This window comes from Pelmatolapia mariae, linkage group LG12, assembly GCF_036321145.2.
Source record: "Pelmatolapia mariae isolate MD_Pm_ZW linkage group LG12, Pm_UMD_F_2, whole genome shotgun sequence".
Lineage (NCBI taxonomy): Eukaryota > Metazoa > Chordata > Actinopteri > Cichliformes > Cichlidae > Pelmatolapia > Pelmatolapia mariae.
Window position 1 is genome coordinate 34,155,854 of NC_086237.1, and position 25,258 is coordinate 34,181,111.

A 25,258-nucleotide genomic window follows, 5' to 3' on the forward strand; every position below is an offset into this window, starting at 1 on the left:
TTACGGAACATCTATAAATTGTACATACAGAAAAATAATCTGGGTTACAGTCTCCCCAGACAGGTACTGTCGATCTTCTAGATCAGGGGTGTGCTATAAATTTTCAAAATGGATTTCTGCTCAATGTTGATTTGAGTTTCTTGAATTTTTAAGTGTAATTTTTATGGTTGTTTCATTTTAATGGTGAAAAAGAGAATATCAACCAAAGGTCTACCTGCCCAAGAAGGGACTTATACAGGGTAATCTTAAGTTTTCCAACAAACACTTAATGAACACTTAAAGGATTTAGAGAAAGTTTGGAAGAAAGTTCTGTAGTCAACTGAAACTATTTGGCATCAGATTGACCTGCTGTGTTTGGAGGAAGAGAAATGCTTAATATTTCCCAAAGCACACCATCCCCACACTCAAGCACAGAGGTGGAAACATGACGCTTCGGGACTGTTTTTCTGTTAAGGTTGCAGGATGACTTCACCACACTGAGGAGCTAATGGACGGGTCATGTACTTGCATGACAATAACCTAAAACATGTGTTTTAAACATGTGTTTACAGTGGGTTTAACTGCATTTTTGGTTGAAATTCTCTCTCTCGCCATTAAAATGAAGTACCACAAAAATTAAAGACTGTTCATTTCTTTGTAAGTGAGCAAACTTACAAATTCAGCAACAATTACCTTCCTCACTGCAGAAGGGTGTTTTTTCTTTATTAAATGTAAATGAAAGAAAAAGACATTTAATATTGTTTTGTGCCCAAAAGACTTGATTTAGAAATACTTTGAATTTCCAGATACTGTTTTTCCCCCACAGCTGAAATTGTAGTGTTTTTATTTAACAATTATAACTGAGTATTAAATAATTATTAATAACTTCACTTTGATGTTCTAACTATTCAGTACCATCGTGTCTTTTGGCCCCTGGGCTGCATGTTCAAAAACCATCAGCTGGTTGAAAGCGGAAGTGCTTCGAGTAGCTTTCGTCATCATCCGGGTTGATCTCCGTCACAGAGGATCCAGGATGGCGACTCACATGTCGAGGTGCAGAACCTGGAGTCGGTTTCAGAGGTAACACGTTTTAAATAAACGCTCTTACAGTGTCGCTAATGTGGAGTTTAACGCGAACAGACTGCAGCAGCACCGATACACCCACTGTCTCCCACGTGACGTTTCCGCTCATCCCTGCGAGTTTAGAAATTCTCTACGTCCTCGTCACCGCTAATTAGCAGCTAGCATGATGCTAAGTTACATCATAACCCGTTAATAAAGCTAAAAATGCTCCTCTCGCTTAAGCTTTGGCATTATTTTAGCGGCTTTCTGTAATGTCCGAGATAAAGAAGTGTTCTACTTTGTTTTAATATTTTTGAAATAGACGTGCTAGTTATGCTGTTTTTGAATTCTGAATTTGAATATGAAGAGACATATTTGGGTAAAAGAGCTGTTGCTGGACTTAATAATGTGCGTTTGCCTGAGGATGGTGGAGGATAATACGTGCTGACTTTGAATTTATCATGGTGTGGCTGAGATTTTGATATTATAGAAGTGCTAAAAGAGGAATGTTAAACTTTTAAACTCCTATTAAAACACGTTTGGACAATGAAGTCGATAACAGTATCTATGTGCACCTAATTTTTTTGAGGCAAAAGGTCAAAATAATCATTTTTAGGGAGTTTTTACGTACTTTTGGTGCTATATGATGTCAGTGAATATGCTGATCTCTGTAACATGGCTGTGGCTGTAAACACAAAACCCACACTGTTCTTTTTATGAGGGACAGCCAATCAGAACAGAGTTGTCTCACAGCTAGTGGAGCTGAACCAAGGCCAGGGCCCTGTACTACGAAGCTAGTTCAGTATACTCAAGTGATGTTATCTGGATTCACTTACCCTAACACTGGCAATCATGATAAGCAGTCATATGAAGCTTGTTTTCAGCTGGCTAAGTTAACCGAAAGTTTTCCCTGTGTGTTCACTTAATTGGTGTAAATTGTAATACTTGAAAAATATGAGAAGGTTAAATGCGTAAACTGAAAGGATTACAGCTGCTGCAGATAAAACAGTGTGAGAGAAAAAGCACTGTACATTTAGCTTTAAAAGCAATGTATGAATGTCCGTTTAAATGCTCGCACAGGCCAGTAAATGTACTTAGTCTTATGGATTATAATCAAGTATGTCATGAAATTTATGTTTAAAAGATGGTTTTAGTTTTTCTTCTGTCAGTTGGAGCTGACATAATTATCTGAAAGTAAAAAATAAATATAAAAGCAGAATTCAGACATACATTTAGACTACATACAAATTTAATATGGTCAGACAGTAAAAAGATGGTCTTTTTTCAGGATCAGATATTAACGTTTGTAGAACAATAAAAATGTTATGAATTTAGGGCTGCAACAATTCATCAATTCAATTTTCATTTTCTTACTGGGTAAAATATGCTGCAAAGCTAACCTAGTCCAGACTAGAGATCAGCAGTAATGAAATCACCACCTACTGACCAAAAATTCTGCAGACAATAGTATGTCTTTGCAAGATGGCTGTTTTCCTCTGAAGAGTATGGAAAACGTGCAAGCTGGATTTTCTTTTCCTTTTTTATTCTTCTTCTTCTTTCCTTTTTTTTAAACATGGAAATTTAAAAAAAACACTCCACTTTGTGCCTGACACTAAGACGACAGGTCTCTTTCACACAACTGCCATATATAATGGATGTTCAGTAGTTTCTGATGCAGATTGTTTTCTTCTAGTTGAATGATTCAGTTTGTAAGATCTTAGCCCGCCCAGGTATGTCTGCATGTCACGATATTATTTTGTCTCAGCTTTTCTGTTGTGTAACAGTAACATATTGCCAAAAAAGAGCATATGACAAACAAGGCTTTAAAGTACTGCACAAGATGCCAGTACAATTATTATTATTATCATTATTGTAAAATTCTGAAGACATTTGATATTTAAGCTTTGCGAATTTTATAGATAGCATATCCATTTGGTATCTATACTATATTACTAAAGGAAATTTTTCTTTCTCACTGTTGCCAAGTGCTTGCGCATAGGTGGTCATGTGATTTTTTTTTGGGGGGGGGGGGGTTCTTTTTAATACTTTAGGGTCTTTAACTTCCAGTATAAAATGTCCTGAGGTTACTGTTGTGGATTGGCACCATTTGAATTGAATTGAATTTAAGTGAATTGATGCAGAATAATGCAAAGTAAGAAGATAATAAAATGGTCAGTCCTCTTTAACATTTAAAGGCCCGCAGGTGTTGAACATTCTGCCACCATAGATAACAACATGAACTGATTTTAAACTTTAAGGCTAAATCTTTAAAATATGTCTTCTTAGCTGTTCTATGAAGTTTGTCAGTATTTGTGTTAGTCACTGTTGTCTCCATTGCTGTTTGTTGTACTGTTTGTTTTTATTTTTGTATTGGCACATTGTTTGTCAGAAGACTAATTGGTGAGGTCTTTAAAGTAGCTGTGGCTGGAAGGGCTGTGTATAATGTAAAGGTTGTACTAAAATTAAACCCAGGAATGTTAATATTTATTGGTCATGTTGTATAAGCTGCAGTTTCTTCAAAAGTTGGCTTTTGAAATTCAGCTTTTAAAAGTTGATGAGTTTTTGTTTTTTTTTTTAATAGCAGTTATTTTATTGTCATCCAAGGTATGGGATAGCAGCTTACCGGAAATACAGCAGTGGTGGCGGATACCCAAATATCTCCCTCTCTGCACCGTTGCCTGGGATCCCCAAACCAGTGTTTGCTTCAGTGGATGGTCAGGAAAAATATGAGACCAAGATTACCACTCTAGAAAATGGCCTCAAAGTTGCTTCCCAAAACAAGTTTGGTCAATTCTGCACAGTTGGAAGTAAGTTGTGTCTTTGATGTGCTGGTATATTCACTGTTCTTTGTCACCTGCAAGAACTGGATAAAGTGTGGATTCTCTCTCTCTCTTCCTTTTGTTAGTTTTGGTTAATTCGGGATCCAGACATGAAGCAAAGTATCCAAGTGGGATCGCACACTTCTTAGAAAAACTTGCATTTTCTGTAAGTATTAAATAAAATTCAATGAAAAAGACCAAAAAGGTGGAGGTCTGAGCAAAAAAACCTGAGAACAACATTTATGTCTTTAGTCCACAGCACAGTATGGGAGTAAAGATGAAATCCTTCTTACGTTAGAGAAACACGGGGGGATCTGTGACTGTCAGACATCCAGGTATTTAACACAGTTCCCGTCTCAGTGTGGAATGATGTAATGATAAATGCAAACAACACACAGCTGATTTGAGGTGTGTCGATTGGTCGTTTTGCTTTGCAGAGACACCACAATGTATGCAGTGTCTGCTGAAGTGAAAGGTCTGGACACAGTGGTCAGTCTTCTGTCTGATGCTGTTCTGCAGCCTCGCCTGCTGGGTAAGGACATGTAATTTAAGGTCAGTCCTCACAAACTGTCCAAGAGTCTCCACCGGTAATACAAACTGTTTCTTTGTGTGCAGATGAAGAGCTCGAGATGACCAGAATGGCGGTGCGCTTTGAGTTAGAAGATCTCAACATGAGGCCAGATCCTGAGCCGTTACTCACTGAGATGATCCATGCTGTGAGTTACACCTCATTATTCTAAGACTTCTACATAGCCCGTAGCTAGTCCATCCAGCCATTCATCCCATTTTATTATTAGTCAGTGAATTACTAATGAAACCAAAATCCACTGTCAAAATTTCAATGCTCATTTCTAGATTTCTTCTTCAACTCTGATAGAGTAGCTTTGCATGATTCACAGACCAAAATTATCTATTTGCCTTAGCTGGGCTTTTGTGCAGCCTCTCCATTCACTCACAGTCTGAACCAAGCTGTTTTGCTTCTTCCCCCTTTGAGTCCACCCTTCCTTTAAGCCAAATTTCTTCTTATTGGAGGCCTCTTGCAAAAAGAAGATTTGAACAAGGAGTGAAAGAGGCTTCTGTATGTCAGGGTTAATCACATTAAGGAGCTTCCCTCTTGTTGATATCATACAGAGTCAGGAGTGGCAAAAATTGTGAAAATGAGTGTTTAGAGTAATCTGAAGTCTGATTGGGTCAGGGGAATTACTTGTAGATGTTCTGGCCTGATTAATGTCAAACTCAATGGTGAGTAGTCCTAGTTTGTTTTCATCTTTAAATCTATATGTGACCCTTCTTTGTTGTTTTGTTTCCAGGCTGCATATCGAGGCAACACAGTCGGACTGCCTCGTTTTTGTCCTGCAGAAAATGTGGATAAGATTGACAAGAATGTGCTTCACAGTTACCTGCGTAACTATTACCGTCCAGAGCGCATGGTGCTGGCAGGAGTGGGCATCGAGCACGAGCAGCTGGTCGAAAGTGCCAGGAAATACCTGCTGGACGTAAAGCCAGTGTGGGGAACGAGTTCAGCGCCCAACGTGGACCTCTCTGTAGCACAGTACACTGGTGGCATCGTCAAGGTGATTAACCAGGCTCTGTTTAAAATCACAGTTTGGCAGATACCTGTTTTATTATTATTCCTCCTTTCTGCTGGAGAAAGCAAATTATCTTTAAAAGATCTTTAAAAGTTGGACATTGTCTTTTATTCTGTTAGATGGAGAAGGATATGTCAGACGTGAGCCTCGGCCCCACCCCCATCCCAGAACTTACCCACATCATGATCGGCCTGGAGAGCTGCTCCTACCTGGTGGGTGTTTGCAGTGTCTTGGAAAGTCTCCAATCAGGGGCCTGAGACATGTTAAAGGGTAAAAATTTTCCCTTTACAGGAGGATGACTTTATCCCATTCGCTGTGCTCAACATGATGATGGGTGGAGGCGGCTCCTTCTCTGCAGGAGGACCCGGGAAAGGCATGTTCACCCGACTGTACCTGAATGTCCTTAACAGGTGAGCGTCTCACAAGCAAATTGTACTAAAACGATTCCAATTAGTCGTCACCGACTGTTACATTTTTGTCATCTGTTGTAGACATCATTGGATGTACAACGCCACCTCCTACCATCATAGCTACGAGGACAGCGGCCTACTGTGTATCCATGCTAGTGCAGACCCCAGACAGGTTGGTACAGACTCAACACAGGACAGCTGCAGAGTATCTGTTAGGATTCTGTAACAAATTTCTCAATTAAATTTAAAACTATTTCTGATGAGGCTTTGGCAGCTCTGGTGTTCTGGGGTAGGTGGTTTCACAGGACACGGCCTACAACTGGAAAGGCCTGATCCCCTCTGTTTTTGACCTTGAAACATCCAGAATCCTCTGATTAGAAAACCTTAGTGCCCTAACTTGAGGGTGGATGCTTAAAAGCTTAGATAAAAAAAAGGGGGCAAAGGTCAAATACTTAAGAACAAGCAATAAAATCTAAAACTAAATTCTAAAAGTGACAGGAAGAGAAGATAAATGGGTAATGTGCTCTTGCTTTTTTGTCCCTGTAAGGAGCTGAGTGTATATTTGGGAAAAGTTCACCTCCAGTGAATAGTTTGTCATGTTTTTTGTGGTTCTTTTTCTTATTTCTAATTTCATTTATTCATTTCCAGGTGAGAGAAATGGTGGAAATAATCACCAGAGAGTTCATTCAGATGGGCGGCAGTGCAGGAGAGGTAATGATCACCACAAGCTTTGTCGTCGTCATTTAGCGGAATAAAAATTACACAGTTCTTTTAATATATTTCCCTTGTGTGCTCAGATGGAGCTGGAGAGGGCAAAGACTCAGCTTAAGTCCATGTTGATGATGAACCTTGAATCACGGCCGGTTATTTTTGAAGACGTTGGTCGTCAGGTTCTCTCCACAGGAAAGAGAAAGCTGCCACATGAGCTCTGTCATCTAATAAGTGAGTACTGGAAGGATTTTTGTGTTCTTTTCTTTGCAAGTCATCTAAATTTGTGTGACGATAATATTCAAATAATTTTCAGGCAGCGTGACAGCTGGTGACATTAAAAGAGTGACCACCAAGATGCTGCGCAGTAAGCCAGCTGTCGCAGCGCTTGGAGACCTCATGGAGCTGCCCTCATACGAACACATCCAGGCCGCCTTGTCCAGCAAGGACGGACGTCTGCCCCGCACATACCGCCTCTTCAGATAGACCTGCATCATGACTTTAAATAAACTGGACTTGAAGATTACACTAGTGTTCCCTCCGAACACGGAAATCACCACAGCTTACTGTGAAGGGTGACAAATACCTGACCTCTGACTCGAACCTCTGAGAGAAGGGGTGATTTTAAAGAAATAACACATTGTACTCTACAGTAATCCTAGTCTGTAAACAACTGTATTTTTGTTTTGTTGCCAGGAAGTCAATAATTCATTATTTTTATCAGAGGTTTGCAGGAGTTTGCTTTTAAAGAAACACAAAATTATCATGTAAGGTTCCCATTTAAAAACCCCACCAGTGTCACAGAGCCACTCAAAGTAGACTGTGTTCTGGGTGCCCCTAAAACTCTTTCATTTTTTTTTTTTATTCCGCCATTACTTTCTTTGCAGATCTCAGCTCTCTAAAAAATTGTCTTTATTCCAGAGTCAGTGGATTAAACTGTTATTTATACAACAAGACTTCATAATGTCCTTCTACAGGTACAGAGACAGCAGAAAGTTACATAATATATGATTAAAAACAAAATGGAGATTTTTGGATCAGTCACTGAGTTGACTGCTTGTCCTCCAGATTGAAATCGTGGTTTGTGTATTGTACAGTAAAAAGATGGTTAAATAAGTGTGGTGTTTGTTTTTACTGTTACGTTGAAGGCTTTGCAAATCACATTGGTTATGAGGAGCCACAGCTGTGACGACCACATAAGGGCAAAGAATAGAAAAAGCAGTCTATAGTCTGAGTGTTTGACTTACAGCGATTATGTCTACGTATGTTGACTTGATTATTTTTTGTCTGTTTCATGTATATTCTCACAGAAACGCACAAACTAAGAGTCAAAACTTTGAACACAACCTCTCATTTAATGTTGTTTTTTTTATTCTTACTACTTTCTGTATTGTAGATACACATTGAAGACATCAAATATATAAAGCAAAATATATGGAATTATGAAGCAAAGAAAAACGGATAATTAACTCTAAATATGTTTTATATTTTAGTAGGGTGACCATATTTTGGTTTCCCAAAAAGTGGACACTTGGCCCAGTCCTGAAGAACTTTAATAATACTGTTTGCTTAAAGACAACTTTAACATATTTAAACAATGCCTTCTCTGTGCCGTTAATGAATGGTAAAATAAAAAATATCATATAGGCTTTTACAAGTCAACAAGTGCAAAAAAGGAGGATGGTTGGTCACCCTAATTCCTCAAAGTAGTCACCCTTTTCTTTGTTGACAGCACTGCAAACCCTTGGCCTTCTCTCAATAAGCTTCATGATGTAGTCACCTGAAATGGTTTTCACTTCACAGGTGTGCCTTGTCAGGGTTCATTTGTGGAATTTCTTGCCTTCTCAATGGGTTTGGGACCATCAGTTGTGTTGTGCAGAAGTAAGGTTTGTACACAGCTGACAGCTGTGACAACTGTTAAAATTCATAATATGGCAGGAGCCAATCAGCTAAGTAAAGAGAAACAACAGTCCATCATTACTTTAAGAACTGAAGGTCAGTGAGTACGAAAAATTGCTAAAACTTTGAATGTGTCCCCAAGTGCAGTCGCAAAAACCCCAGGAAAGGAAGACCAAGAGTCACCTCTGCTGGTGAGGATAAATTCATTTGAGTCACCAGCCTCAGAAAATCACAAGTTAACAGCACCTCAAATAAGAGCCCAGATAAATGCCTCACAGTAGAAGACACATCTCTACATCAACTGTTCAGAGGAGACTGCTCGAGTCCAAATCTGAGATCTTTGGTTCCACCTGCTGTGTCTTTCTGCGACACAGAAAAGATCAAAAGATGGTCTCTACATGCATGGTTCCCACTGTGAAGTGTGGAGGAGGTGTGATGGTTTGGAGGTGCTTTGCTGGTACCCTTTTGGGGGTATTTTTTCAAAACTGAAGGCATGCTGAACCAGCATGGCTACCACAGCATCTTGTAGCAACATGCCATCCCATCTCAGGTTTGCATTTAGTTGGACTGTTTATTTTTCAACAGGACAATCACACCAAACACACCTCCGGGCTGCGTAAGGGCTATTTGACCAAGAAGGAAAGTGATGGAGTGCTGCACCAGATGGCTTGGCCTCTACAGTCACCTGACCTAAACCCAGTCTAGATGGGTTGGGATCTGATGGACTGCAGAGTGACGGGAAAAGGGCCAACAAGTGGAAAACCATTTCAGGTGACTACCACATGAAGCTCGTCGAGAGAATGCCAAGAGTGTGCAGAGCAGTAATCAAAGAAAAGAATAGCTATTTTGAAGAATCTAGACTATAAAACATGAGTTATTTCACACTTTTTTGTTTACTACATGATTCCATACATATTCATTCAGTGAGAATCTACAATGTAAATTGTCATAAAAATAAAGAAAAACCAAACTTTTGACTGGTAGTGTATATCAGACGAGAGGCTGTGAGCCTGTAAATCATGCCCCTAACTTTAACCTTTGGTAGTGACAAACGGACAATTATTTTTGACTCAGTTTAAGAACCAACCTCAAGTGGCCATTGGAGAAACTGAGGTTTTGGAGATTCCCACACAGGCTTCATCTTTAAGCTCTGGAAGCTGGTGCTCAGCTACACCTTAGATTTAACACAGTATTATAACTACTATATTAAGTTGATAACATCGCAACACATTTTACTCCCCCACACTTAAATACATCTGTTATGGGCAAAATGTATCCAACAAAGGTGTTTTCAAACCTTTATTATGGGATGTTACATCAGGTGACATAAAAAGATACAGTTATGGATAAGAGGTCCTGATGATGTAAAAACAATACCCACAGGCACTTTTTAGAAAAAAAAAACAAAACAGAATGCTCTTCATGCTGGGAATGCAAATGATTAATGTGCTGCTACATACAGTACATGGACAGTTTACACAGTAATAAGATGAGAGGTAAGGCATTGCGTTGAGTGTTGCAAAGGTTCACTTGGCCTAATCACACAAAAGGTAGCAATAATGGTAGTAATATAGTAGTAATATCATTAAAATGCTCAAACTTTTTTTTATAGCAAGTGAGTTCCTTTAAGAAATATTGAATAAAAGCATTAAATAACTATAATTTCCCTGAATTTAACAGTAGCTCTTAACAAGGTGCAACATGCTCTTCAGAGTCTATATTTGACCTGATCCTCAAAACTCTCCAACAAAGCAGACACCTAAAAGTGTGTTGTAGTTATGTTTAGTACATTACTTCATGACAAAAATCACAAGGCATTTGAACACTGGTGTAGCATTCAGAAAAACAGAGTATTATAGTATATGATGCTTCTTAAACGGCTACAAAAAATAGAGAGAAAATAGGTATTGTTACTCTCTGTAAGGTCTTATCAGTCCACACTGGAGCATGTGACTGAACTTTAAGCCACAAAGGGAGACCCCCCTTCCCTAGTCATGTTTGAGTACAGGGGGCAGAATAAATAAAGGCCAGAATGCTGATGTCTGCATGACCTCGAGATCCCTGCCCTCGAGTCTAGCCAGCTTCTTCGGGATACAGCTGCACCTCAGTTACCTCGACCACAGCTGGGATTTGTGTAGTTAAGACAACTTTGGTTTTTCCTTTTTGTCCTTTCTGGCCTTCCTGTTTCTGGCACAGGTCTGATCCAATCCGGCCTGATCCGGTCCAGAGTGTTCCTTAATGGGTTTCAAGAGATGGTGCAGATCGTGCTGCTTTGGTTCTTCATGGCCTCCTTTGTCTTTATTTCTCTGGTGATCCGCCTCCTCCTGATACCTTCCAAGTACAAGCTTCGGTCAAACTGTCCGGCACACAGAGGAATGCTGACAAAAATACAAGCAAATACAACATTACAGGTGCTAGAAGGTCAAAATGCATAAAGCACAACTGATTGTTTAGCAAATGATCAATTACAGCCCAATGAAAAAGAACCATCATTTAAGGCATGCATTCAAATATTTCAGCAGCATTTTAAGTTAACTGCAACCCACACTGTGCAACATGGACTTAATAAACCTGGGTAGGCCATCAAATTTGAATCATGTAGACTGTATGACACAGAGCTACCGTTTTGTGACCACAGCTAAAGATTGTCAGGATTCTTTCACATTGGTGACCTTTGCACTACCTACGAAAATCCACGACAGCACAGTTTATTACATCACTAAAGCCTGGAGCTTCTGGGGGACTCTCTTCCTCTACCCCTTTATATGTCACTACTGCACGTAGTTTCATCCTGTTTGTGTTTCGTTCTCTCTCTATTCTACTCTGTTCTGTCTTCTCGAGGCTGCTACTGCTTGGGGATGACTTTTTCTTCCTTTATTTTCTAAATGCTTAGTCAAAGGAGATTCTTGGGTTTCTACTGATGGAGAGTTCTTAACCTTACAATACAAAGAGCTTAAGACTGACTACTACTGTGATTTGGTGTCATTAAAAAACCCATCTGAATCTGATCTAACATATTACTTCATAAATTATGTTACTTGTTGAAAACTTGAATGGGATGACAGGAGTGGGAACCAAAAAAAAGCTCTTATCTCTTTTCCCTAGACCCTGTGCCAGTGCCTAACCTCAATAAGTCTCCACACATGCCAGAAAGCCTACACCAGTGCCTCTCTAGAAACAAGTGCTAGGCCCAAATGTCAAATAGGTCATAGTAAAAGGCGACTTTTACTTTCGCCTTCTTTCGGGCTATTAAGTTCCAACTTTATGTGAAATTAAATTTAACTGAAAAGGACTACAGCACTAAGGTGTATGTGTGAATGTTAGTGGGACTCACTTGTCTCTTCCTGGCCTGAGTTTGACCTGAAAGACACCAATGACAGGCCGGTGGTCCGAGGTCTTGATGTTCGAGCAGCTGGTATACATGAGTGTTTTTATGTCATTAGCCTGCCTGCTCCTGAATAGGATCCTGTCCTGTGAACACAGAGAGGTTCTATGTGTTTGAGAGCCACTTTAATAGAAATGATAAAGTGTTTTTAACAAACTTAAGGCGTTTATCTTTTGTCATGTGCGACACAACGTCTTTGTTCTACTTACTGTGTATGAAGGTGTTCTCTGTTTAGAAGTGGTGTCGTAGACATCGCAACCAATGTCGAATTTGTACGTGGGTAAGAAGTGTATTGATGCCTCTTGGAAACCTTTAAAGATTGACCCTGGAGGGACAAACAACTCACAGGATAAGAATCAATGGAAAACAACAACCTATTTCTATAAAAACTTTTGCAACTGTTTGGATGCATAAAAAATCATCCAGGCAAGAAAATCCGAGAAAGTTGATTCTGCTCATCCAGTCATTGCACTTTCTGTGGGAAAATCATTTTCATCACTCAGCCAAGCCACTTTTTCAGTCTGAAGTGACAAAACATTTCTCCCACTGTAAGCACGACGTCCAGATGAACAAAATCAATTTTCTGAGTTTTTGCAAATGTTGATGCTTTGGCTTCCTATGTGCATACCTTCCTTCATTTCCTTGGACAGCTGATCGTGCTCCAGCAGAGGGCTCATATTGCCACCTACTGTGGAGCTCATGATGGCCTCCACCTCACTCCTGTCTTTATCCAGCCGAAAGTTAAAGTCTCCAAACCAGAAGACCTGATCGAATCTTGTAGTGACGTCAGCTGCAGTGAAAAATGATATTCCATTGATTTTCACTGAATTCTGGCAATTAGTGTTATAAGCACTAAGATTTTAACCACAATTTTAACCATATATAGATCATCAGTAACTGCTGGTACAAAGATGGCCATGGAAACAAATACAAAAATAGATTTTTATATTTATAGAGAAAAACTTTCCTGTATATTAGCCAGACCGCTTATTCCCTCCTCCTGCAAATAATCCTAAACCTAGGTGTCTAGGAATGTTTAATCTAATTATAGATGTTGCAATCAATCATGTTGTGATTTGCAATGTTTTAAGATAATTTGTCTTATCAGAATGAATGCATGCCACATTTAAACTGTTACATCTTTAAAAGATTAAGTATTCTGATGCATAAACCATCCAATTAGCTTTAACATTTTACATCATTCACATAAAGTAGCTTCAGAGTCTTACATGGCGTGGAGCGGTAAGGGTTGGTATCTGGAAGGCCTTTTGGAAGAGCTAGAGCCTCGACAATCTTGTTGTAATCAAGTATTCTCTCGTAGACTTTGGCATCACCGGCTGGGAAAAAAACAGAAAAACACATTAGAAATATGCAGCACTGGCTGGCTGTAGGGTTTAAATGCAATACACAGCTAATGTGCAGTGTAAAAAAAAAAAAAGCTTCTCTGACTTGGAAAAGCTGATACTAACAGGTAAAATGAGAAGTAACGAAAAGGAAAGAAGTGCCAAAAAAGGTGAAGGCAATCCCCACTGCGCCTTTGGTCTTGATCTGCGAGATGATCCTCGTTGTGACTGTGGCGTGCTCCGCCTCTGTGCAAAAAAATAAAGAAGAAGAAAGGTGGTTCATGTCTGTGCACACAAATCAACATGTCACTACAACAAAATCCTTGTCACAATCCTCTGGCCAGTTATAGTAGGTGGAGCATTTCATCCAAAGCAACAAGGATATCAGTAGAGAGTTGTAAGTTGAAACTAAAGGATCTTTTCAAGTGTTTTGATATTCATATCATCTGTATTGACTTGTAAACAGCATTTTAAGTATATTATAGAAAGGTTTAATCTAGAAAACTAAACATTCACAGCTTAGCTTTGATTTTTTTTTCAGATTTTAAAGCTCAAATAATTGATTAGTTGAGAAAATAATAAATAAATAAAGTTAATTCAACAGCATAAAAGACCTATCTGAATTAAAGACTATTTAAACCTTTTAAAGCCTGTTTTGAGGAACAAGAAATCAATTTTAATCATTTAATACCTCCAGAAACCCTGTCTTTAAGACAACATGCTATTAAATACACAAGTCACCACAGAAATATGAGCAATTTAGAAATATCATTTCACAATCACCATCCCTCCTGAACTAATACGTAGAGTAGGACAGACCTGAGCAGAACCAGATGAGGTCTCTTCTGACAAATACAGTGAGATATAAAACACCATGTGAAGCTGCATATAACATGACATAGTAAGGTCCCAGACTCTCCTGAAGTCTGGTCTCCCACTCCCTCCTGCACACAAACAAAGTTACATATTAGTATGCAGAAACGAGAGCCATGACGGAGTAATTCATCATAATAACCGGCTTTTATTTAAAACATTAAATGATCCACCTGTCAGGACAGCCCTCCTGGACCCCAATAACATAAAAGTCTTGTGCAAATTCAGAGTCTGTTGGAAGGAGGAGATCATCTAAGTTGACTGGAAGGCCCTGAAAATGGCAGGAATTTGGTTATGATTCAGTTTCTCCATCAGAAAAACCTTTGTGAGAGATGCTGCAGGTCCCAACATCCTCCCACCTTCTCTCCTTGCATGTTCCAAGTGGCGATGTAGATGCCAACTCTCCTGTCGGGGAAGAGGCGGTCCAGCTCCTCAGCCCCAAGCAAGGCACCACTACCCAGCACGCTGCCCTCCATAAAACTCCTGAATGACAAAAAGTAAAATCAGCACATATATCAAGTTTAATCACAGCTGACTGTAAGGCTGCTATCTCTGAGGCCAGGTCAATAATGCATCTGTATAACTAAGTATTAAAGCAGTGGACTAAGAACCCTTTTACCACTCATCCTGTCAAAAACCCTGCTGAATCTCCTCAGATTCTGTGTTAATCGCACTCTCACACCTATGTCTTCTTTGCTCCAGTAATGGAGGCTGTTTATTCTTATTTATGTATTCTTAGCTAAAGCAGCTCAGATGTTGATTTCTTTACCACAAAGTATCGCAGACTGACGTGTAAACATTTCAAATTTAGCTTGGAAAGAGGAATGAAAGATGAATGATGAAAGATGAATTAAATCTAACACAGCTTGCAGGGGAGTGTGGGGGTTTTGGAGCTAAAGTGTACTGTAATAAAGGAAAGATAGAACGGTAATATGAGTATAAAGGAAGCTGAGTGCAGTTACTTTAATCTACAGGACATCTTACAATAGAGCATTCAAATCCAGCACAAGGATGATGACTACAGGTGCATCTTTATATTACCTGCTAAACCTACCTGTTCCTCATATCCTGCGGTCTGATGGGGCTAAGTACGCTGTAGGTGGACCTCATGGAGTTGACAGAGGCACTATCCGACCCCATGTTCTCCAAAAGCCGGCTGTCGCTCAGGTTCCTGTGGAGCCTTTCTCCAAGCTTCTCTCTGGCCGGCATGGCATAATCCAAACAATCCCTGTCAATCCTATTAGCTGCCCTTAAAGTGGCTGACGCAAAGCTCTTCTCCAGAGCAGGCAGTGGTCCGGTGGGTTGCACCGGAGACAGGCGCACCTTGGCGGCCCTCCACTGCTGGACTGTAAGGTCGCTCTGCTGGCTGCGGGGTCTCCTTTCATAGTCAGAAAGACTACTCCCTCTGTCCCGGAAGGCTGGGGATCCAGCTGGAACAGCAGAATGGGGTCTTGCACTGGGATCCTGCTCATTCCTCACTGCAGCTGTACCCTGGAGAACACACCCACTCGGAGCTACAATAGTTTCATCCTCTTTAAGCGAGTCTGTGGAGGAGCCGGTCTCAGCTGGGTCGCTCAGACTCTCCTGGCTGTTTCTCAGCCTCCTGGTTCTCACAGTCTCCTCCAATGAAATGCTTTTGCTGGACTTCGACAGTCTGGGTAGCAAGGGGGGGCGGGGCTGATACGGACTGATCCCTTCCCCTGTGTTTCTAAGCCTAAGGTCATCCTTGTGCCCGTTGGTGGATTTTACATCTACTATGGAGGTCTTGAGTTTGCTGCTGTCATTGGCAATCGAGTCTCCTTTACCAGGAGCCTCACAGGAGTGATGGAGGGGGCCGTCCTCTCCATCCTCAGTCATCCTCTTCTCATGTCTGAGTCCAGCTGTGGTGAGGTGGATGAAGCGCTCTCATTTTCAAGTGGCACAAGACCTGTTCAGACACACGGCGGAGTTTATTTTAGTGACATGGCCTTCAAACGATCACTTTACTGTCTGATATACTTTCTGATATCAGCCACGGCAGAGGGTTACTGCATCAAATACTCAATCAGTGGAAACAGCAAACATTTCGATTTCAAGCAATTAAAAGCAACTGCTGTAGCTAAAAAAGACAAAGCACATGAACTAACGCAATTACTGCTTGTTTCAACAACTCTAATGCTGAACGAAAAGCGCCGTTAAAGTCCACTTTAACAATTCTACCTAGGCCATCATCTAAATCACGTTTGCATACACAACAATAACATCTGTTAAGCTTTTCTCTTCACTGGATAACAACCTGCAGCTGCAGCTAACAAAGCTAAAATGCTAAAGCTGTGCTAACTAATGCCTAAAGCGTACGTTTCTGTGACCACATTAACAAACGGATAACTTTAGTAGTTTCTGTCGTTTGCACTAACAATTTATGTCTCTTTTATCAGGCTGAAAGTAAAGCTACCTTTTGTGCACTGTTGGTGTCAGGGTGACTGACTAAAAAGTAGCTCCGTGACTTCCTTAGCAACGCTTGACAACACAGATTTTTGTTACCAAGAGAGTCGCAGTCTGAACTCAGCATGTATCACAGCGCCCCTGTGTGCTAAGAAGGGGTATTACTTCCATACCTGTGTGTCAGCTGCTAGGATAACCACCTGCTTTCTCATTTCTGCAGCTTACACATCTTCGAATAATTTCCAGGGAGCTTATCTTATACGAGGAGAGAGGACTCCAGGCAACAGACATCTGACCTAAATTAGCCTACTAAGAGGCTAATTTTAACTAAACTTACATTGTAGCTCAATCCGTTGGCATAAGAACTCTGTAACACTGTGAGTGCACATTTTCAACATATAAGTATTAGTAATACTTAAAAAACAAAAAGACAAGGCAACTCACCTCTCAAAACATCACCAAAGTTATTGACAGCACTGCTCAAATCCAAAGTTCATCCTGCGCTCCTATTTCCTTCCTCTTTTGAGCACCACTTTTTTTGCTTTGGCTCACTAAATATATCATTTAAAATGCCAAGAAAAAAATGTAATATAATTGATATCAAAAGACTCATGGGTATTTTATAAAAATGACAGAGAACAAAGGTCAGGAAGTGCAAGTAACATGCCCACCCCTCATCAAAATGTCATAAAACATGCCTATTTTAATCAGTGTAGTGTAATACGATTGAGTAGATATTTGCAGCTACAATTCAATTTCTAATTCTCTTAAAATTTGTCCACTTTGACTTACATCACAATCAAGAGCATAGCCTTTGTTCTCAGTGAGTAGACCTAAAGATGATCTAAACTTTGATCTGCGTGGTGTGTCATGATAAGTATAGCATGTGACAGTTCAATTTAATTTATAATTCAGACAACTAATATTGGAATGGAGTGGTGGAAGACTAATTACACAGAGTATTTTAGTTATCCACTTTTTCCTTTCACAGATTTATATATATATATATATATATATATATATATATATATATACTATCCAGTATATTTTTGAATGATGTATTTAAAAGCATTAGTCAGCTTACAAAGATTTTTTAAAGAAACATACCATGGGGCTATAAATTTTAATGCTTTAAATTATAATCCAGTCAGATACATTTACTAGTTATTTGGCCATAGTCAGATGATAAAGAAAACAAGTTTTTTAGATTCTTTTGATAAACAAGTTTGTTTGTTTTTTCCTTTTACTGCCAATAGTATCTTTTCCAGAGTATACGGTTTTACTGTACTTTTACTGTTAATGAGAAAATGACTCCAAGGTTTATTTTTCCATTTATTCACCACAGCATTAATTCTGGAGGCTCAGAATATGAACACCTGCAATTATAATCAGAATATAAATTTTGTAGGAAATAATTTATTCCCCTAAACACTTCCAAAATATCTGATTCATAAAACAAAAGCTGTACCAAAGCATGTTACGTTATCTGTTTTACCTTCTCAATCTTTTGGTTTATTTCCTGCTTTAAATTAAACATTTTTGCTTAGAATTTACAAAAAAAGAAAAAAATATTTGCAAAGGGATGTGTCAGCCCACAAACAATCTGATGACAAATATCATATGTATCCAGCACCAAAATTCATAAATGTAACATAAATATCAACTTTGCTTTTAATTAAGGTACTCATACTTTACAAGTATAAGTAAATACATTATATATTGTTATGTGTTTTTTTAATACCACACATCTTTTAAATCTTTGGATGACTGTATTCAGTTCAGCCTTTATTACAAGTAAAAATCACGTTAACCAAAAGTTCTGCTGTGTAGATAGATAGATAGATAGATAGATAGATAGATAGATAGATAGATAGATAGATAGATAGATAGATAGATAGATAGATAGATAGATAGATAGATAGATAGATAGATAGATAGATAGATAGATAGATAGATAGATAGATAGATAGATAGATAGATAGATAGATAGATAGATAGATAGATAGATAGATAGATAGATAGATAGATAGATAGATAGATAGATAGATAGATAGATAGATAGATAGATAGATAGATAGATAGATAGATAGATAGATAGATAGATAGATAGATAGATAGATAGATAGATAGATAGATAGATAGATAGATAGATAGATAGATAGATAGATAGATAGATAGATAGATAGATAGATAGATAGATAGATAGATAGATAGATAGATAGATAGATAGATAGATAGATAGATAGATAGATAGATAGATAGATAGATAGATAGATAGATAGATAGATAGATAGATAGATAGATAGATAGATAGATAGATAGATAGATAGATTTTTTTTTTTTATTTACTGTATTCCTAACCTAGCTGTCCTTGATAGTTTACACACCTACAAGTCTCCCACTTTGTGTCAGGCTTCACAGCATTTCTCTTCTTTGTGCCCTGTTACATATATTATGACAACACTCACAAATATATTGGCTGTACTCTATATAAGTACTGTAAAATCTGTAACTTGCAGTTCATAACTAGTTCGTGTTTATTTCTTAAATTTGCTATATAAAAATTTCCCTCTGCCTGGTTATATAATATCATATTTCACACAACCATACCTTTTCCTCCCAAATTACGTTTATGGACTCTGAACTTAAACTTCTGACTTTTATTTACTCAATCGCTCAATATTATTGTGCACTACATTGCTAATATCCAAGTTCCTCTTTTCATTAAGTAACTTATTTTGCCATCATTAGTTTAGCTCAGTTGATCCCCCCCAAAAAATGCTTGTCTGGGTGTTTTCATGAAAAGACAAAAGCTTTTCCATTCACTGCAACACGTTAAAGTCAGTCACTTTACAAATAGCACAAAGAAATGGCAGAAAAACGCTGCTGCTGACAAAACAGTGTAAGTCACACTGAATAAACAATGTCAAGGTGTGACCTCTGATTGTTAACCCTTTCACCCATTCTCTGACCCTGTGATGTACGAGAACCGCAGCTGAAAGGATTTTCTAAGCTCACCGGCCCCTGGAAATGTGGACAAAACCCTCCATATTCAGTGCATTTCTATGACACAGCTGCTGACTCAGGAGGTTTGGACAAAGGGCTGGTGCAGTCGGGTCTAGTATAAAAGGAAAGGGTTAAACCAGGTAGGATACAGTTTGGTGCAAGAGCAGAAACATCAGCAGCAACCAGCAGCTCAACCAGCAGCTCAGCCAGCAGCCCAATAACCAGCAATATGACTACCACTGGAATGAACATGATGAGCAGGGTAAGAGAATTGCCTTTAAGATCTTAAACACGTGTTTATTAAAATATAACATTTATATTTGCAACAGCAACCAATCATGAGGTGTAGCACGAATGGTGTATTGTATAATTTTCCTCCACTTTAAAGCATCTCAGAGTTCTATTTTTGCTTTCCAGCCAGAGCCTGTGCTTGTTTGGTTCAGTAACTACAGCTTGCAGTTATTTCTTCTAGTAAAAAAACTCTAAAATTCTAAGCCAACTGAAAAAGCATAACAAAATAGAAACAGACTTTACGAGATAAAATGTCACTATGTACATGTTAGCCTCTGTTAAGAGCTTCTCTCATGAGCTGAACAGCTCAGAAAGAGAACTTTGCTGTGCTATTGTAAGCACCCATCTGACTCTGTGGATTCAAATGTGTGCACTTCTTGTATAAGTGATTTGTAAAAGCTGCTGGGTCTGACCTGGTAAAACTAGATTAGTTACCTTTATAGAAAAATCATAGCTTGCTCATTCAGACATGAAGCTGATACATTAAGAGTTAACAGAAAGGAATAAATCTCTAAATTCATTTATTCCTCATTAGAAGTTTAAAGCTGCACCTTAACTTTCTACTTAACAGCACTACTATTGAACTCACCAACTCTTTCAGCTTCAAAAATTAAATGCCTCACATGTCCTCTTTTCCTTTCTCCCCACAGATCATCTTCTACGAGGACAGGAACTTCCAGGGTCGTTCCTATGAGGTCATGAACGACTGCCCTGACATGTCCTCCTACCTGAGCAGGTGCCACTCCTGCAGGGTTGAGAGAGGCTGCTTCATGGTGTACGACCGCACCAACTACATGGGCAACCAGTACTTCCTGAGGAGGGGTGAATATTCTGACTACATGAGCATGATGGGCATGAGCGACTGCATCAGGTCCTGCCGCATGATCCCCATGGTAAGATTTTACGCCAGTCTTCATTTACCCTAAATGACATCATTAAAATACTCTGAGTTAAATCCATTTGTCTTCTGCCTCACAGTACAGGGGATCCTACAGGATGAGGATCTACGAGAGAGAGAACTTTGGTGGTCAGATGTATGAGCTGATGGACGACTGTGATAACATCATGGACCGTTACCGCATGTCCAACTGCATGTCCTGCAACGTGATGGATGGCCACTGGCTGATGTACGAGCAGCCCCACTACAGAGGCAGAATGATGTACATGAGGCCTGGAGAGTACAGGAGCTTCATGAACATGGGATTCAGCGGCATGAGGTTCATGAGCATGAGGCGCATCACTGACTCCTGCTACTAGGCTGTCTTTGCACTAAATAAAGCTGTCATGAACTGAACTACTGGTGTGTTGAAGTCATGGTTTATTTTGAGTAGATTTTGAGTACTTACGTTCATTCAGAAATTCTAACGTTTCAGTAATTCAGAAGTAGCAAGTCATTTGCTTTTTATTCTTATTTTCAAACCACATTCTTTCAAAAATCAGCTACAAGTGAAATTTGTGCAACCTTTTAGCACAAAATGTTCACTTATATGTACCACAACTTCACTGTCACAGTGAACTTCTTATAACCTTCTTTTCATATCTTTTTACATTAAAAGCCATAGACTGTGGGGCCCAAATTTAGCTCACTGGAATGAGCAGGTGAGTATATGCCAAATGGCTGAAATCGGCAGGCCCAGGTTCAAATATGACCATTGCCACATGTCTTCCCCTCTCTCTCCCTCTGCTTTCCTGTCACTCTTCACTGCATCTATCAAATTTTTTTCAAAAGGCCAAACAAACCCCCAAAAACAAAAACATAGACTGTATATTAAAGATGGATGTAGACATTTATTGTTTAGTTATATTCTGGTCTTGAGCCTAGCCTTTTCACAAGGGGTGATGAATAAGAGAAACCCTGGAACATTTCAGATTGATACAACAGAGACCCAAAGCATAGTTTGCTTTTTTGACCCCTCTACTCTAACTGGGACTCAAATTTTAAAAATGAACATCATATTCTATTCATTAAGGCTTCAAACTAGTGACTGAGAGCATGAGCCCTTTAGAAAAGTGTTTATTGAGGGTAAGAACATTCATTTTCTGACTCTTCTGGTTGTAAACAGTCTTGTTTGTAACCAGAAGAGTCGCCCTCTGCTGGCCATTAGAAAGAATACAGATTTAACTTACAGGCTTATAGGTTACTGGTATGACATTTTTGATTTCTTCTAGAAGGATACTTTAGTTTTTTACAGTCTTTGTAGACTTCACCCTTTGTGAAGACTATCTTTCCACAGAACCAAAACATACACTGAGTACTTATGCTTGTAAAGAGCAGTAAGTGTTTCTGAGCATGCTGTAAGAAGGGGGCCTTCATTTAGAGTCACTGTAAATTTCTGGGCCTGTAACTGTCTGTAAAACCTTTTGTTTAATAGCAGAGAAATCATAATACATGATGCTGATCTGCAGCTTTGTTGTTTATAAAACAATAGTTGCAATTGTTGAAATAAAGGAAGTTTAGTCTCAGAACTAAAACCGTTGTGTCTAGAGTCTTCTATAGTAAACTTGGACAATGGCATATAAATACTTGCATAGCTGAAATTCTCTGATTATATTTACATTGTACCAATTAGGTTTCAGTGTGAGTTGTTATTAGATCCAAATGTTATTGTTGGACCACCTAGGTTTGTTTCTGCAAGACTGTTTCCCTCAGTCCTGTTCTCATTAGAGCAAAAGAATAGAGCAGGCATACAGGTAAGCACCCTGAAAGCACAGTGTATATACAGCAGTTACATAATAACAATATGCTCATGGTCTGTTTTTATTCTCTATTTGTTGTTCTGACATACTGATATATCACAACAACCATTGTGACATTTGGTGATGGCATGCATGTTTTCTGAATTTTCACATGGCCTAACAGCAGTTGATTCAATCATTTCAGTACAAAGAAATTTATTACAAGACACCAAGATTCATCAGGTCCAGGCAACATTTTTCCAATTTTCTGTTGTCAAGTTTTGCTGTGGCCCATCTGCTTCAAAGTTTGATGTGTAGCACATTCAGAGATGCTCTTCTGCATATTGTGGTTGTAAAGCAGTCTAGTCTGTATTTTGTTGTCCCAGTAGATCACGAGTTTCCCACATATTAAGACCATTTGGCACCAACAACTACACCACTTTCATAGTCACTTAAATTTGTTGCTCGGTCATTTTAACTCTAGATGCCTAAATGTGTCTAGCTAATTAGATGTTTGTGTTAACAAACAGCTGATCAGGTATATCTAACAAAGTAGCTGGTGAGTGTATACTGTTACAGTGGTGGATGCTCCTATTAAATATGGTCAAACCTTCAAATAATGAGGCCAGCATGTTGAAGAAATCTTTATGAGCCAAACGCTCAGGCTTCAGGCAGCTCTAAATAACACAGTTTATTTCTGGTCTTGTGATATCAGTATGAAGGGATGTCTTGTTTATTCAAACACTGGATAAACTGAGGGGGGCACCAAGGCCTAATATAACATGGAGCTGGAAAACAGGATAACAGGTCCCATTAAGTGATTCTTAAATTATTGTTTGACTTAAAGTCACCTTGAGATTTTTAATATTAGTCTTCTTTTTTTTTATTCATCGTTCTGTTCATGGAGCAATTTTCACTTTTAACTCTGACACTGTTTTGATTTAGATGAGAGAGAAAACAATTTTTGACTGTTTTAATATCGATGTAATGTGCACATAACCTGCATACTACAGAAAAAACGTCCCCCTCCATGACTCCCTATTATAGCCTCTGTTAAAAAACGTGTACATGGACCAATACAGAACTCAAACTACTACGGTGCTTAAAGACAGCCACAAAGAGCCGTCAGTATGGCTGTAGACTCTTAATCCTGTGAAAGTGATGAGAAGTAATGTCTGTTGTATGAGGATGACATATTAAAATTTAGATTTTGGTTTGTTCTCATTAATTGTCCTGCGTGGGTCCTCGTTTAAATTAGTGAAATAAAAGTTTCAACAATAACGACAAAAGAAATATGCACAATTCACTGCCTGTTTCGTAATTTTTTTTAGTTCCCATTCCTCGGAGGAGCATATTAGCAGTGCACGTCTTTCTATCATTCTTTCTCACTCTTCTTTCTTTCCTTTCCACTCTTCCTCCAGAGAACAGCCAATCCAGTGAGCAAGCAGGGAATCGATGCCCTGATACAAGATTCAGCCTAATGAGGATCAGAAACATCTTAATAAAGACCCATAATCCACCACTTAATCCCTCATTACAGAATCATCTGCATTCTCTAGTCCTGCTCCGTACCGCCGCAGTGACAGCACATTCTGGTCCATTGTTCTGCTTCGCCTCATCTCTCACCCAGGGCTACGTCTCCCTTTGTCTCCCTTCGGTGTCAGTTATATTTGATCTGCTCTCATTAGACTTTCAGACGAGGGCCTGAAAATAGTGCTTTTGTGAGCACTTCTATGCTATCTCTTGTCTGAAATGGAAAATGAGACATATGCTTAATGAGGAAAGGATGGACTGGGACCTGCCGTCTGACAGCGAGATAGGAAGCGTATTGTGTGGAGGAAGTGCTGTGACCGATACTGCTAAAGGACACACTTTCTAGGCAACATCCATGTCAGTAATTATGACTTCTGAGAATGTGAAAATTACTGTGAAGTGGGACAGATGGATTAACGTTTCATGCTGAGCCCTGGAGACACTGAGAGTTGAGGTTTTTACTTTTGTGCAGCATTAACAAAAAAGTTACAGGAGTTTTACATATACTTCATGCTATGGAAAAGTAGTTTCACCGTAGAAATACACAAATATATTGTGTACGTAACACCAAAATAAACAAAAGCATGTGAAACATACCATAATATTATTACGATCGTATGACTAAATACAATGACAAAAAAAAAACGTAAGTAAAGATACCCGAAAGAGCTCTAAATACTCTAACTTCTGCCCACAAAACCTGGAAAGAGTCATACTCATGTTATCCATGTTAGATATCAGCGATTGCCTTTAGCATGGCCTGATCAATGCAGGAATAATAATACTACTACTACTAATAATAATAATAATAATAATAATAATACATTTTTTAAATATGGCCTGGTTCTGCTGAAGGTTTCTTCCTGTTAAGAAGGGCGTTTTTCCTTCCCACTGTCACCAAAGCAGTTGCTCATAGGGGGTCATATGATTGTTGGGGTTTTCTCTGTTTTCCTTGTATTGTTGTAGGGTCTTTTTAATATAAAGTACTTTGTGATTTGGCACTATATAAATAAAACTGAACTGAATTGAACCATCAATCATAAAAGTAAAGAGGGTGTCCGTTTCCCAAATCCAAACTGGGGGCTGGTTTCACAGAAGGCTCTGCCTCCCAGTGAAGATCTCGATTGGGCTTGGTATGGTGCTATATTACACAAAAGCATCTCATTCTGATTGTCCACAACTCAGAATTAAACAGGGAACAGAGCAAAGTGATCAAAGCACTAGATATCACCAGGACATACTGAACCACAGAGAGATACAA

The 25,258-nt window shown here is 39.0% G+C and overlaps 3 protein-coding genes across 3 annotated transcripts; 2 read left to right on the forward strand and 1 right to left on the reverse strand.

Moving 5' to 3' along the window:
• The first annotated feature begins 994 nt into the window (after positions 1 to 994).
• pmpca (peptidase, mitochondrial processing subunit alpha) lies at positions 995 to 7,684 on the forward strand. Its single transcript, XM_063489407.1, has 13 exons — positions 995 to 1,059; positions 3,646 to 3,848; positions 3,947 to 4,026; positions 4,113 to 4,195; positions 4,298 to 4,392; positions 4,476 to 4,576; positions 5,171 to 5,434; positions 5,569 to 5,661; positions 5,741 to 5,859; positions 5,941 to 6,031; positions 6,508 to 6,570; positions 6,657 to 6,801; positions 6,884 to 7,684. The coding sequence occupies exons 1-13, from the start codon at positions 1,013 to 1,015 to the stop codon at positions 7,051 to 7,053; spliced, it is 1,554 nt and encodes a 517-aa protein (XP_063345477.1). The 5' UTR covers positions 995 to 1,012; the 3' UTR covers positions 7,054 to 7,684.
• A 2,004-nt stretch (positions 7,685 to 9,688) lies between these two features.
• Positions 9,689 to 16,770, reverse strand: inpp5e (inositol polyphosphate-5-phosphatase E). The gene is made up of 11 exons (XM_063489273.1): positions 16,502 to 16,770; positions 15,122 to 15,994; positions 14,427 to 14,550; positions 14,241 to 14,338; positions 14,014 to 14,138; positions 13,321 to 13,440; positions 13,081 to 13,188; positions 12,480 to 12,641; positions 12,061 to 12,176; positions 11,801 to 11,937; positions 9,689 to 10,844 (listed from the first exon to the last, which is right to left on the reverse strand). Exons 2-11 carry the CDS (start codon positions 15,922 to 15,924, stop codon positions 10,712 to 10,714), a joined length of 1,926 nt encoding a protein of 641 aa, XP_063345343.1. The 5' UTR covers positions 15,925 to 15,994; positions 16,502 to 16,770; the 3' UTR covers positions 9,689 to 10,711.
• Positions 16,771 to 19,253: 2,483 nt separating this feature from the next.
• Positions 19,254 to 21,045, forward strand: LOC134638558 (gamma-crystallin M2-like). The gene is made up of 3 exons (XM_063489274.1): positions 19,254 to 19,759; positions 20,439 to 20,681; positions 20,767 to 21,045. Exons 1-3 carry the CDS (start codon positions 19,727 to 19,729, stop codon positions 21,043 to 21,045), a joined length of 555 nt encoding a protein of 184 aa, XP_063345344.1. The 5' UTR covers positions 19,254 to 19,726.
• Positions 21,046 to 25,258: the final 4,213 nt, after the last annotated feature.

Coding starts and splice junctions, on each gene's coding strand:
- pmpca (XM_063489407.1), top strand. CDS start 1,013: ATGGCGACTCACATGTCGAGGTGCAGAACCTGGAGTCGGTTTCAGAG. Junction 1,060..3,645: donor ACCTGGAGTCGGTTTCAGAG/GTAACACGTTTT, acceptor TTGTCATCCAAG/GTATGGGATAGCAGCTTACC. Junction 6,032..6,507: donor CTAGTGCAGACCCCAGACAG/GTTGGTACAGAC, acceptor ATTCATTTCCAG/GTGAGAGAAATGGTGGAAAT.
- inpp5e (XM_063489273.1), bottom strand. CDS start 15,924: ATGACTGAGGATGGAGAGGACGGCCCCCTCCATCACTCCTGTGAGGCT. Junction 14,551..15,121: donor CCGCAGGATATGAGGAACAG/GTAGGTTTAGCA, acceptor TTTGTCATTCAG/GAGTTTTATGGAGGGCAGCG. Junction 10,845..11,800: donor CTCAGGCCAGGAAGAGACAA/GTGAGTCCCACT, acceptor TATTTTTGTCAG/CATTCCTCTGTGTGCCGGAC.
- LOC134638558 (XM_063489274.1), top strand. CDS start 19,727: ATGACTACCACTGGAATGAACATGATGAGCAGG. Junction 19,760..20,438: donor GAATGAACATGATGAGCAGG/GTAAGAGAATTG, acceptor TTCTCCCCACAG/ATCATCTTCTACGAGGACAG. Junction 20,682..20,766: donor CCTGCCGCATGATCCCCATG/GTAAGATTTTAC, acceptor TCTGCCTCACAG/TACAGGGGATCCTACAGGAT.